Below are 14796 nucleotides of genomic sequence, written 5' to 3' on the forward strand. Positions count from 1 at the left end.
AATTACTATTTTGAGATAAGGTCCTGCTAAATTGATTGTAGGTCTCAGACTTGTAATCCTCTTGCCTCACTCAGCCTACTAAGTAACTAGAGTTACATATCACTGAGCACATATCACTGTGCTCAGCTCTACAGATTCTTGCCAAATATTTTTATCACTTGGTATTACTTCTTAACAGTGTTAATAATTCCCTCTCCCAGGCATAGAAAGTCCTAGCTGTTAACTGTCCATCACCTAAAAGCAGTTGTCTAGGTTTACAAGACATGCCAAGGAAATGACTTTACGATGGGCTAACATACTTGCATTTCTTGTTGGATCCTTCAGTCTGTATATCAGCATATATGCATTTGTTGAGCTAGGAGAAATATAAAAAAAATTAACAGGTTCTTCAAATAGATGGTAGATTCCATTTATAAGCATCAAATCTTCATTTGAAATATTAGTATTTTTTTCTTTCAAATAATCAGAAAATCTTATCACCATTCACAGACACATTAAAATTAAAACATTCCAGAAAGAAAGGAAAATTCTTCCTTGTTGTTAATGGTGCACTTATGAAAAGGTTAAAATATCTTCTTTTGGTAACACAGTGAGGTCATCAAGAAGGCTGTGTACCACAGTGCCTACTACAGCTAAGTCAGGGCTGGGCAAACTGCTTTGTTAGAAAGAGTCAAGGGAAAAAAATCTCAGACTTTGTAGCCAGATGGTCTGTGATAGTGGGAACACATTAGCCAGCACTTATGAACAGAGGTCCATGGCTTGTAGTCTGCTGACCCTTGGGGAAGGCTTTCTTAGTAAGATCTGTGGAGAAGCTACAACTCACTTCAGTGCATCAACATGCTATTGCTTACCTTGCAAAAGCACTGGAGTAGTAGCCTCTGCTTCCTGAAGACCCACCGTGTGTCTTCTTAATGTCTTCTTGAGTTATCTAAAAAGTTGTAATGTTACTCTTGTAAAAGCCAATGACACCATCACATTAATGCCAACATGTAAATATGTAACCCAATACTCTAGGGTTGTTTTATTTTTCCTTCTTGAGTTAGGTTCTTAATCTGTAGCCCAGGCTGGGCTTCAACACTGGGCAATCCTCTGTCTCAGCCTCCCCAGTGCTAGAAACTGTTGGTGAACTACCAAGCCCAACTCTAATCCAACCCTTTAGTTTCTGAATTACATGTATCATGATATTGTCAAGAAGTACCACACAGATAATTCAGTTTACCAGTGGCTGGTGAGTCAGGTTCAAGGGATTCTGGTCCCACATCACGCACAAGGAGTACATAAGAAGGGTGGGGGCTAGGGGAAAGGTATACTCTAAATTGGAAACATGTAACAAGCTCTAACGAAGCAGAACAAGGACACTGCTAACAATGAAAGACTGGTTTGACGAGGACATGAGAGATACCATCACAGGCATCTCTGCTCTCATTTAACACCCTGCCACTGAGTAACTTCTCCATACCAGGAGACTTACCCTGCTCACATGCTGGTCATTGAAACTGTACCACTGCTCATCACTGAACGACTTTATGCAAGCATAATAGTGACCTCCAGCAGCACTCCCTGAATGCACCATCACCGAGAAAAGCTCATACATCAGGGAGTTCTAAGGAGAGAAGAAAAAGAAGATTGGAAGAGAAGGCTACACAACCCTTATTTCCTATGGATGCAGAATTAAGTAATGTGACAACCATACTATGGTAGGCTAACTTGTCCTTCAGGTAACGTTAAAATAGCAAGTCACCAAAAAACTCACTATGCAACAGGTTTCATTTGGTATATTTCTTCACATTTTTATTATGCTGTCTTGTGATCTTTGGAACTATGTAAGCATATAAACATATGCTTGATTATTTATGAAAAAATAAAAGACTAAAATTGTGAAGTAGGTACTAAATAGAAGGCTGTTTTAATTTGCATAGTCAAGATCAAAAAATTACCAACACATTGCTTTTTCCTTTAAATAAAATTCTATTTTTACAGTAATTTGAAGTATCTCCTAATGTACTCATATAGTATTTTTGATAAGCAATATATTAATGTGGTATTTATTATTTATATTAATAATGAATCCAAGCCAGGAATGGTGGCTTATACTTTAAATTATAGCACCTGGGGGGCAGAGGCAGCCAGAACTCCTGAGTTTAAGGCCAGCCTGTTTACATAGTAAGTTTTAGGACAACCATGGTTCCACAGAAGAGACTTTGTCTCAACACACACGCACACGCACACGCACACGCACACACACACACACACACACACACACACACACACACACACAGAGTGAGAGTGAGAGTGAGAGTGAGAGTGAGAGAGAGAGAGAGAGAGAGAGAGAGAGAGAGAGAGAATAAATAATTTCTGTAATAAATCAGTTTATGGCTATTCCACTCTGAACATGCCTGATGTTGTCTATAATAAACTAAGAAACTTTTCTCTTTTTCTTGGTTCTTTTGTTGGTAGTAGAAAGTGTACTCATAGATGTTAGGCAAGTACTCCAGCATCTGGGTATATGCCTGCCCCTCTTTGCTACTTTTCATTTTGAGATAGGGTCTAAGTTGCCCAGGTGGTTTTGAACCTATTATGTTGCCCAGGGTATGCCTCAAACTTAAGACTCTCTTAGACTAGCATTCCAAGTGCTAGGATTTACAAGCCATGTGCCAGGACATTAGCCTGAAGTATTTTTTCCTTAGAAGCTTTGGTACTTCACACCCCTAAAACAATTAGCACTACTAGACATCCTGGCTACCAGTATTTTCATCTCCAAAAACAGGGAGCATCCAGACACAGTAGTTCAGGCCTGTAATCTTAGCACTTGAGAGGCTAAAGAAGGGCAACAGCTGTGAATTCAAGGCCAGCTTGGGCTACACAGTGAGTTTGGAGCCAGTCTAGACTATAAAGTGAGACTGTTTCAAAAACCCAAAACAAGCCAGGTGGTGGTGGTGCATTCCTTTAATCCCAGCACGTGAGAGGCAGAGGCAGGAGGATCTCTGAGCTCAAGGCCAGCCTGGTCTGTGTAGTGAGTTCCAAGACAGCCAGGACTGTTACACAAAGAAACCCTGTCTCAAAAAATCAAACTAAAACAAAACCCAGACACAATAGAAAGGAAGATATAATAGCACAAAAAGCTTATATGAAATTCACAAGGGGGCTACAGAGACAGTTCAGAGGTTAAAGAGCACTTGCTGCTCTTGCAGAGGATCTAGGTTTGGTTCTCTGTACCCGAATTGTAGCTCACAACCACCCTTTTCTGGGCTCCACAGGTATCAGGTATGCACATGGTACACACACATACATACATTTATAAGATATGTATTTAATCTTAAAAACTCCACAACCACCTAAAAACATAAGAATTTTATCAGCTCAGAGGCTCAGGTTATATAAGCAGCAGTAACAAGGGGCTTCGAAGGGAGACTCTTATAAGTAGTTACCCATGCTTGGAGTGGGCTTTTTGGTGATAGAGCTGCCTAAGAGTCATCATGCTCCATTAAAGAAGTCCAATAAACTCACTGGTTCACCAAGCTGGACTTGGAGGGAACCCTTTCTCTGGTCTGTCATCGCCATCTCTACCTGGAGTGAATAAAAATAGAGTTCCCAAGGCTGGAGAGATGGCTTAGAGGTTAAGAGCATTGGCTGCTTTTCCAGAGGACCCCGGTTCAGTTCCTAGCACTCACAATCATTTGCAACTCTAGACATCCTCTTCTAGCCTCTGAGGGTACCAGGTACACAAATGGTGTACAGACATGCAAGCAAAATACCCATAACACATAAAATAATTTTAAAATAGAGTCTCCAGGAAGGGTTACGACACAAAAAGAAAGACCATTTATCCTAAGCAGATTCTCCAAATGGACAAGCAAGGTTTTTATTAAAGTTTGTTTTGAGAGAGGGGCTTGCTTTGCAATCCTTTCTGAACTGGAACAAGCTATGTTAGACCATGCTAGACTCAAACTTGCAGCCAATTCTCTGCCTTTTATCCTGTATTTTGGGATCACAGGTGCACTACTGTACAGGCCTGTTAGATCTCATTCACTTTTCTGCAGGAGCTCTTCTGTCTCTTTCATTTGCAGCACTAGGGATCAAATCAGGACCCCAGGAATGCTAGGTAAGCACACACTTCCATTGTCCTCTCCTCTTTATTCTTTGCTTAAAAAGTACTTGGACCTTCCAAAACGGTTTCAGCACATTTCAGTTTGTCTTAAATAATATTAAACTGATTATAATTATTACAAAGTGAAACTTCCAGAACAAATTCTGAAAACTTATGTAGTTCAAGTTGTATTGCCAAAACTAAGATTAATCAAAGTAAATGATAGGTAGGTTTCAAAATTTACCTGCAATCTAGAATTTGTGCTGAGAAATTATTTTCTTTAAACAGGGCTCACTCTGTATTCCCTGCTGGTTGGAACCTCCTGCCTCTGCTACCTATGTGCTGGTATTCCAGGCATGTATCAGCCTGTTAGTAGTAACATTTTAAAGTTTCATTGTAATTAGCAACCTCTCCCCACCCCCATTATGTTTCTAGAAAATTCCGAGGTTGCAAGTTCTAGATAATTATGGTTATTAACTGTTTGAGAAATGCACCATTTTCAGAATTCTTAAAATGCAATAAATCAAGTCCAACACTCTTTTTCTTTATGAGCAAACTTGGTGAAGACAAAGGCTTTGGAGAGTTAATAAACACTAAGGGCAGAGGCAGCAGCCATTCTAACACAATCCAACTTTCAACACAGTACAGTCTCCTAGGAATCGGTATCTCATCTGTACGCAGTGTTTCCCAAAATACAATTATAATCACACCCACCACGAGAACATTTCTTAAGAAGCCTTCTTTTTTTTTTTTTTTTTTTTTTTTTTGGTTCTTCAAGACAGGGTTTCTCTGTGTAGCTTTGCGCCTTTCCTGGGACTCACTTGGTAGTCCAGGCTGGCCTCAAACTCACAGAGATCCGCCTGCCTCTGCCTCCCGAGTGCTGGGATTAAAGGTGTGCGCCACCACCACCCGGCCTAAGAAGCCTTCATTTTAAAAAATGAAGCACAAAATAATACAGAAGTTCAGAAATTACTATATTCTCTATTTAATTAAAACATGCAGGGAAATGGGAGTACAACTCTCTGGTGCATGCTCAGCACTCAATAAACTTAATAAAAGGTACCTTTTCCAGGCCAGGTTTTGAAATCTTCTCAGTCCCACTACTGCTCTCCAGGCATATGCCTTCATCCACAGCATCATCCGTGGAGAAATCATTGCTCATCTGGTCGCTGTGGCAACTGCCTTCATTTTCTGCTCCACTATCAGTGCAACTTTCAGTTTGAGGAGATTTCTAATAAGACACAATTATCTTAAAATCTTATGCCAAATAAAGGAAAAGATATTCAAACTTTTACCTATAGCTTCTACCATGTTCAAATAGTTCAACATTGTTCTGTTTAAGAGAAACATTTAAGTATGTCTGTTTTCTCTTAAACTCAGTTCTTAGGCACAAAATTACCATTTTCTGCAGCAGCATTTCTGACAGCAACTATCCTAAGCTCCAGACTACATCTTCTGTTCCCAATCCCAACAAAATGTTCTCTTTAATTACTGTGTAAGGTGTCAAAATAGAGAACTAAGCCGTCTATCTGTCCATGAGAACTTTAGTCTGGTGTACTCAGGGCATGGACGTTATACTTCCATGCTTGACTGCTTTCAATTCACAGCCACCCAGACTTAAGCTGAAGAATTCTACTTGTTAGAAATCCCAAGCAACACTCTCTCCTCCTTTCCTTTTATACACATACCTACAATGTTTTTATTGACACAGGTTAAGATTTCTCTAAGATGAAAGCCCCCGATGTGCATAAGGCATTGTATTTAAGTTCTTGAATCCAAGTGATACACAGCAAGAATAATTTTTGTAGTTGTTACTAACTTTTTTATAAGTACAGCATCCAGTATGCAGTACAGTCTTCTTCCTTCAAAGAAATTTGATTCAAGACAAAATAAAGGTGAACATCACCTCCAGAACTGTAAGCTGAGCATGATGGGACACACCTATGATCCCAGCTTTTGGGATGCAGAGACGTAAGGATTGCTAACTGCAGGCTAGCCGTGACTGTATAACAAGACTGTCTCAAAAAAGCAAAAGCAAAAGCAAACCCAAACAAAACAAACAGATGGAAAAAAAAAAAAAGGCCCCAAACTCCAAGCAAACAAGCAAGTAAGGAAATAAAATTTGCATTTCCTTCCCCTGGGATATTCCAACAAATATGTCAGGAATACACAAAATCCTGATTATATATTTAGCTACTTGTAAGTAGGAATTTGATGAATTTTAACAGACTTTGGGTAGATTTCCTAACTCTAATTAAGCACAATTCACTCTGTTACTCCTTCTCCATCTTTCTCCTTACAGGTGTACACATCCAGCCTGACCTGCTACTCTATCGGTTCTCTGCAAATGTTCAATGGTTGCAGTTACCATTCACTCAACATTCATTGAAGCTACAGCAGCTTCTTAAAATAGCTAGACAGGAAAATGAGGGTTGGAGTTTAGTGATTCACCTAGGATGCTACCAAGTATCAACACATCCTGTCTCTGGTGCTTACTAGCACTACATAAAGGATGGTGCAGGGAATGAGGATAGAGAGTGAGTGAAGCAGTTCACACCAACACGTATGAAAGCCACTGGGCACACAGACTGGTGTCCCCTCCCAACCAAGACTGGCGCATCACAGATGAGGTGTAGAAAAAAAAAAAATCTGTTTTCTTGTTGAATAAACTCACTGTTTTCAACACACCCACACAAATATTGTGTTGGCTAGTTTTATGTCAAGTTGACAAATACTATAGTCATCTGAGAGGAGGGACCCTCAATTGAGAAAAAGCCTCCATAAGATCAGGCAGCAGCTAAGTTTGTAGGGCATTTTCTTTCTTTCTTTTTAAAAAATTATTTATTTATTTTTATTTTATTTACATTGGTGTTTTGCCTGTGTGAGGGTGTCAGACCCGGAGTTACAGACAATTGTGAGCTGCCATGTGGGTGTTGGGAATTAAACCTGGGTCCTCTGGAAGAGCAGTCAGTGCTCTTAACCACTGAGCCATCTCTCCAGGCCCCAGTAGGGCATTTTCTTAATTAGTGACTGATGTAGGAAGGGCAGAACCAGGGCTGGAGGTCCTGGGTTCTATAAGAAAGCAGGCTGAACAAGCCATGGGGAACAAGCCAGTAAGCAGCACCCTCCATGGCCTCTGCATTAGCTCCTGCCTCCAGGTTCCTGCCCTAATTGAGTTCCTGTCCTGACTTTAGTGATGAATAATGATGTCAAAGCATAAGCCAAATAAGTCCTTTCCTTCCAAACTTGCTTTTGGTGTTTCATCACAGTATTAGTAACTCTAATTAAGACAAATACTAAATGAAACTGGATGATCATTTACAATTAATTTTGAGTTCCTGGAAGGAGGTAGATTTTACAATTGGTAATTAGTTGCAATTGGCAAAACAAACAAGCACCCAAAACTCTTAGAAGCAGCAAGGGTTTATCACCCTGTAACAACTACCCTTCCTGACTATAAGTGCTTTATACAATGCAATCAGGAGAACACCGTAAAGAATCAAGCAGGCTAGCACACATTTAAATAAAAAAATTAAATAAAGCTAGAAAACCCTGGGAGGTCAACAAATAGAAAGAAATTGATGAATCTTTCCTGTTTTCATCAAAATCTCATGTTCAAACCATTTAAACAAAGCAAAAAGGGAAAAAGATAAAGCCTTTGTAAGTTTGTCTAACTTAGGTAACTTAAGAGTTAGCAAACCTCATGCTGGAGTAACCTTAATTCTTGAAAAGGGTATTAGTGCAAACACAAGACATTAAGATCATATACTTTGTTTATTCACTCACATATATTTGCCCTATGTGTAGTAAAGATCAGAAATCCAGCTACAGCACAGTTTCAGTAATAAAGAAATTATGAAACAAGATTACCTAAATTCAAGAGAGAATCCCAAAGGTGAAACTCTTGTCTCTTGAAGAGCTTATGCTATTCCAACCAAATAATACTTGAAATGTAACGCACAGTGCCAGGAAAAGCCTTCTAGCCACAACAATAGTCTTCTCATGCAATACACCATTGGAAAAGCGACGAAAGAGAAAGCTTCTGTCAAGGGACACTTCAAGTGTATCAGTCTTAACTCATAAAGTAGGTCTGGAGAGAGAGCCAGTGGTAAGATCACTGGCTGCTTTCCCAGAGGACGGACACCAGTTTGATTCCCAGGCTCCACACGGTGGCTCACAACTGTCTCTAACTCTAGCATCAAAGGTTACAACACCTTCTTCGGGTCTCCGAGGGCACTAGGCACACACAGACATACATCCAGGCAAAACACCCATATACATAAAGCAATTAAAAATTAAAACAAAAAGTGTACAATGAAAAATATTACAAGAAAATGTAATAAGTATTTACCTCATCTTCAATGTCAATAAATGTGCTCATATCTAGCTCCTCTGGAAATGACATTCGATCATTTAGTTTAATTCTATGCATGGTTGTATAATCAAAATCAAATCTTTTCAATTGTAAGGTCAGCAGATAGGGGAAATGCAAAAACCGAAGGCCCTAAAAAGAAGCATGTGTGGTTAGGGGTACAAATGGATTGATACGATATCCATCTCAGACAATTACATAATAGTATTTATATGCCTCCTACCTTACGAGCATCACACTTCTTCTTACAACGTTCACAAAAATATTGATTTGGGCCATCTAAGATCTCTGGCTGAATAAATGCATGCAGTGCTTCTTCCTAGTTAGAAAAAAAGTAACTGTCTTATAATTACTTAAAAATACTATTTAATGACAAAGCCTTAAATATGAAACACTGAAATCATCAAAACTGTTATGAATGGAATGGCTAGAAAACTAATCTTAAAATGTAATAAAATTAACAGCAAAATATTGTAATTATTAAAAGTTACGTTAAACTTATTTTACTTCATAAAAATTGCTTTGGTCATTATTGCATATCTAATTTCTTACTGACTTTTACACCGGGGTGTCTGACTGAATGATACAGAGAGTAAAGTCTTGATCTTTAGGAAGTACTTGCACGCATCTTAGAGATGTGTCTGTATCAGTTCAACTTTCTTTACCGGCACTTCCAACTGTCCTCCCGTGATCCGTCTTTAAAACTCACAGTACTCAACACGACAAACTGATGATATCTTTTCTACACACACGTGCCAAGCAGAACTACTGACAACATATCACATGCCAAGAAAAGGATAAAAATCACTAAGGCAAAGCATCTTCAATAGTCTTTCTGTTGAAACAGAACACATTGTTCCCCCAAAGAAAGAAGCTCAAGCTTGCTAAATGGACTTCATTGTAAAATGGTTGACGAGGCTCAGAGAACAACTCTGCACATACCGTTTGACACAGCTTACTCTGGGACAAAATAAGAGACTGACAAGATAACCAAGTGCTTGTCAACTCATCCTATCTCCTACTTTTTCTCATCTCACAAGGAAGCACGAAGAAGGGAGAAACAGTAGCAAGGTTGTTTTTAACACACAACCAAGTGTTTCACTGGCAATCACAGGCAAAAACACACTTAGAAAACATTTCTTTTTCTCTCTGAAGCATATTCTAAGAATGAAAAATTCCTTTTAAAACAAAGAAGAAGCTTAAAAAAAATTACAGCCACTGGTGGTGGCGGACGCCTTTAATCCTAGCACTCAGGAGGCAGAGATGGGCAGATCTCTGTGAGTTTGAAGTCAGGCTGGTCAACAGAGTGAGTTCCAGGACAACCAGGGCTGTTACACAGAGAAATCCTGTCTCGAAAAATCCAAAACCAAACAAACAAAAATACAGCCGTGGCTTAACACTGACTGAATCCAAGTTTAGAAGGCTTCCAAACAGAATTTGAACAGGTAAAGCAGTATCTGAAATAAGAGGGAGTATGCTGGGAGTGGTGGCTCACACCTTTAATCCCAGCACCGGGAAGGCAGAGGCAGGAGGATATCTCTGAGTTCCAGGCCAGCCAGAGGGCTACATAGCGAGACCCTGTCTCAAAAAATAAAATAAGGCATCAACACAGATCTTGTCTGCTGTGGTAGGATCATGGGTCCAGACAGTCCTCAGCAGCAGCCTGGGCCCAACCATGGCCCCTTGTGGCAGCACAGGCCACTCAGCTACTGTAGAAGAGCTGGCCATACTCCTCACCATAGCATAGAGGAGATGGTTCTGCCCTCACTTGAGGAAAGTGGTACCAGTGGCTTGAACTGACCATATGAGCTACCACCCAGACCCACACCCAGGGCTTTGAGTTGGCCCACCCCAACATCTACCCCATCTATGATCTATAGGAGCACATGAAAAGACTGGCCCTATAGAACCATAGCTGCAGGATCTTTATGACTGGGGCAATAGCAGGATATCGGAGAGGAGTCTTGGTGAGGGTCCAGCATTGATGGTGTACCAGAAGTCAGAGTTCTTGAACCTGACCATCAATACATTACATAACGAACATTTCCAAATAAAGCTGAGTGGACAAAAGGGTATACTGCATGACACACTGTAGCTCCCAATGCCACTAAGACAAATGAAGAGGTGTTGGAGGGTGGGAAAGACAGAGGAGCAAGTGGTCTTTTTGTTTGTTAGCTTTGTTTTGAATTAATATTTTTTTAAATTTTCTTTTTGAGGGGGACGCTACAGGGGTATGGAGTAAATACAGAGGGACTGGGAAATGAGCGGGATTGGGGAGCATGATGTGAAATTCCCAAAGAATCAATAAAACATGTTTATTTTTATTATGTTATGTTTTTAAAAAAGGAGGGGGGGTCCAGTAGTCCACACTTTTAATCCCAGCACTCAGGAGACAGAAGCAGGTGGATCCCTGTGAGTTTGAGGCCAGCCTGGTCTACAGAGCTAGTTCCAGGACAGCCAAGCCTACACAAAGACAAAGAAACCCTGCTTCAAATAAATAAATAAATAAATAAATAGATAGATAGATAGATAGATAGATAGATAGATAAATAGTAAATAAAATAAGAGGGAGCAACACTAAACAACTTAAAAAAATTAGATTTTATTAAACTGTCTTGATCTCTGACAGTTCTTAGCAGAGATTGTTTTGGGACAGGATCTCTCTATTATGTATGTAGCTCTGGCTGTCTGGGAACTTATATAGAGCAGGCTGGCCCCTGATTCCTAAGTGCCAGGATTAAAGGTATGCTCCGATGCATTTGTTTCAACAAATGTTTTTTATAAAATAAATTTAAACTTAGGTTTTTTTTGTTTTAATGTTTTGCTATCTCTGGTATTTTGCACTTTGCCCAAACCATGAGTTTAAGTTCACACAGCATACTTTATAATTTAATACTTGAGAGGAACTCTGTATATAAGAAAGAAACTTATACCAATTAAGTATTTTTGGCTGTTTATGTTCAAAGGATACACTAGGCTCTATGTATGTTTAAATCTCTAACCCACATAGCCTTTTCTCAGAGACTAGCTATCTCACGATACTTTCGGCATCCTGGGCAGTCTGGTGTTCTCTATGTTCAGAATCACTTTCCACATCACTTGCTAGTAGATTACTAGGTAAGTAATGATGACACCTTTTAAGGGTATCCTGGTCACAGGCTGTGTGCAGTCCTTAACCTCTTTAATTGCCCAGTCAAGATGTTGTTCATTTCTCCAATACAGAGTCTGTATCTTCCCCCTGAAGCTCACAAGCAATCTGTAGGAATATTCATGGAGAACATACTAAAATCCCAGGCCTTATCAACCTATCTCTGGTTTGAGCATCACTAGCAGTCTCTTGATTATCTTGTAAGTCTTCAACAGGCAACACATTCGTATTTGAATCCATGTTTGGCATGACAGACATGCTTGGCTTTATCTTGAGCACTACCATACAACTGCTGTGTATATTTACTTGATTACTTCCTTTGGTTGTTATTCGCCATCACAACAGTCTGTGATCTTGTTCTGGCCCTTTCCCTTTCCTTGGTTGTAAAGTGGGTATTCTTTGTACTTTAAGCACAGCAACACGTCATGTCATTGTGCAACCCACACTCCCACTTTGTTTTGTCCTGTCTCATGGTTGGATCAGGCTCTGTTCATTGCTGTCACAACTGAAAAGAAATTGGCTTGGATATCAAATATTAGCTTGTATCACTGTTTAAGTTTCTTGAGACTGTCACTCTACCACCGCAATCTATTCTTTGGAGGGGTGAGGACAGCACAACTCATCCTTATCAAGTTTGAGAATTTACTAAAATACCTTTCTAACTTACAGAAGTACTTCAAAGAGAGACTCACCATTGTTCTTCTCAGAACGTTTTTCTGGCTTGTAATTTAGCTGCCAGTTTGGTGCACGTTTCCCTTCACATTCTGATACTGAAGCACCTTCCCACAGCTCTTCTAATTGCTTCCCCAAAGATCTTTTTCACATCTTTAGCTCTCATTTTTGTTTGGTGCCCAGAGGATTTCATCCTTTCTTGACCATTCTGATCTAGTCTTCATTTGATAGATAAATTTTTAGTTTAATGAATTCAGTTTTCCTGACAGTGGAGGTTCCAAGTTTTATGTTGCTGGTTTAAGAACTGTTATGGTTTGCTCCTACTGACATTACTTCCTTCAGCTTGTACTGGGTAGTGTGTGGAGTGATTCTTGAATAGAGAACATCAGACAGCCTGAGACAGGAGGGGAGCGGATAAGCACTACAAAATACTCATGGCTTTATAACAAGAGAAGCCAAAATCTGGTCCTCCTGATCATTTGGGTACAGCACTGTTTAGTTTGAGCACATCTTCCTTATCTGTTTACTATAGATTGGTTTCTTGGATGGATTCAAGGGAGAGTATGGTCTACTTCCATTTTTGTAGGTGGTTTCCTCCCTTTTTTCTTGTTTTCTTCTCACTGCTGATCCTGAAGCATCAGTCTTCTTTATTCACTTTCAAGGCTACTATTTCGAATCCTGAGCACCATAAAACCCCTTCCTTCCCTACAGCTAGCACCATAGATTACCAAGCTCAGTCTATGCTCACTCCCTGGGCACGTGGACTTCTTGAGTGTGCTTCTCCGCTTTATTTTTTTGGTTTCTTACATACCCTACTTATATGCTTCAGACACACAGGCTAGCAGCAGCAATGGAAAATCTGTTTAAAGTTCATGTCTAGTTTGATACTTATAAATAGTGTATTACCCTCCATCTCCCAGCAATGCAGATGCTGTGTTACATGGATTTTACTTCCATTACATCCAGTGTTTGGGCTTTAGGAAGGATATGTGGAGATATTCCAGAAACAAGCAGTTCTAAAATGTAATCATAAAAATATTTACATGACCAAGTTCATGTAAATGAAATCAGACAGTATGCCAACTTTTGCAACTGTCTTTCTTCAATACGACATCATTTCCTGCACATTCATTCAAATTAGTGATTGTATTAGCCATTTGATCCTTTTTACTTTTCATCAGTATCCATAGCTTATACATTGCAATTTGTTCACTCATTTACTTGTTAAAGCAAATCTCAGCTTACTTCAGCTTTTGAATATTATTAAAAATAAAAATGCAACCAATATTAATGTACACATTTTTATATGAACATGAATTTACTTCTTTTGGATAAATGGTCCAGAATACAATTACTGGGACTTGTGTCAATTTTATATTCAGTTTCATAAAGATAGCCTGTAATGTTTACATTTATACCAGTAACACAATCCAGTTTCTCTGCATTGTCAGCAGCTTTAAATGCCGTAATTATTTTGTGTGTATATGTGTATAGGTGCGTGTCTGCATACTAAAGTCAGAAGTCAATGTTGGGTGTCTTCCTCAATTGTTTTTCACCTTATTTTTAGAGACAGGGTCTCTTATTGAACATGACTAGACTGGCCAGCTATAGCAAACTTCAGGTATCTTCCTAGCAAACCTCAGGTATCTTCCTAGCAAACCTCAGGTGTTTTCCTAGTAAACCTCGGGTATCCTCCTAGCAAACCTTGGGTATCTTCTTATTAAACCTCGGATATCTTCCTTTCTCCATCTCCCTGACACTTTAAGTACTGGTGTGTGTCAACATGTTCAACTTCTATGTGAACTCTGGGATCAAAAATCAGATCTTCACACTTATAGGGCTAGCAAGGTTCATCTGTGTGAGATGGATGTTAATGGTACCCAGTTGGCACCATTACTTGAATATTCCATCCTACCTTTCCTAAATTATTTCGCTGTCTGTCAAAAACTCAGTTGGGCATATGTATATGGATCTATTTCTGGGCTTTCTGTTCAATTATCCCTTTGCCAGTATCACAGCATTCTGACGATTGCAGGAATATGGGAAGGCTTTTTATTGCTAAGTAGCATTCATTCCAATTTAGGTAGATCTGTTCCTTCCACTTTACTCTTTTTAAAATAAATATTTTGGTTATTGTATTTCATATTAATATATGCTATTAAAAGTCTTGGTGGCCTTCAATAAGAACTGTATTACAACCATGTAATTTTAGATGAACGGATATCTTTACTATGCTGAATCTTCAATCAATGTTTCTCTATTTAAACATCTTTTATAAAGTTTTTCTGGTTTTCAGTACAGGAGTCCAATATATGTGGGTTTTTGTTATTGTTGTTGTCATTGTTTTTTCATTCACACTTGGACTTTTTTTCCCCTAGGACTGAAAGCAATACTATTATTTTTAATTTCATTTTCACATATTCATTGCTAGTACCCTGAAATACAGTGACTTTTGCATGTTTATCTTATAGCCTTGTAAAGTTACTTTAGTTTGCTTTGTTATTATCTCCTTGTTTT

At 39.1% G+C, this 14796-nt stretch overlaps 1 protein-coding gene across 2 annotated transcripts in view; it reads right to left on the reverse strand.

Annotated features, from left to right (window-relative positions):
* The window catches only part of Usp47 (ubiquitin specific peptidase 47), a 90877-nt gene that overhangs the window by 25111 nt on the left and 50970 nt on the right, over positions 1–14796 (reverse strand). For both annotated transcript variants that reach the window (XM_028875842.2, XM_028875841.2), the window contains 6 exons: positions 8683–8778; positions 8439–8591; positions 5151–5318; positions 1472–1603; positions 852–928; positions 300–355 (listed from right to left, as the gene is read on the reverse strand). In XM_028875842.2, the coding sequence (XP_028731675.1) occupies positions 300–355; positions 852–928; positions 1472–1603; positions 5151–5318; positions 8439–8591; positions 8683–8778 (682 nt within the window). The remainder of the gene's footprint in view (positions 1–299; positions 356–851; positions 929–1471; positions 1604–5150; positions 5319–8438; positions 8592–8682; positions 8779–14796) is intronic.

The sequence above is a fragment of the Peromyscus leucopus genome, chromosome 1, assembly GCF_004664715.2.
Source record: "Peromyscus leucopus breed LL Stock chromosome 1, UCI_PerLeu_2.1, whole genome shotgun sequence".
NCBI classification, from domain to species: Eukaryota; Metazoa; Chordata; class Mammalia; order Rodentia; family Cricetidae; genus Peromyscus; species Peromyscus leucopus.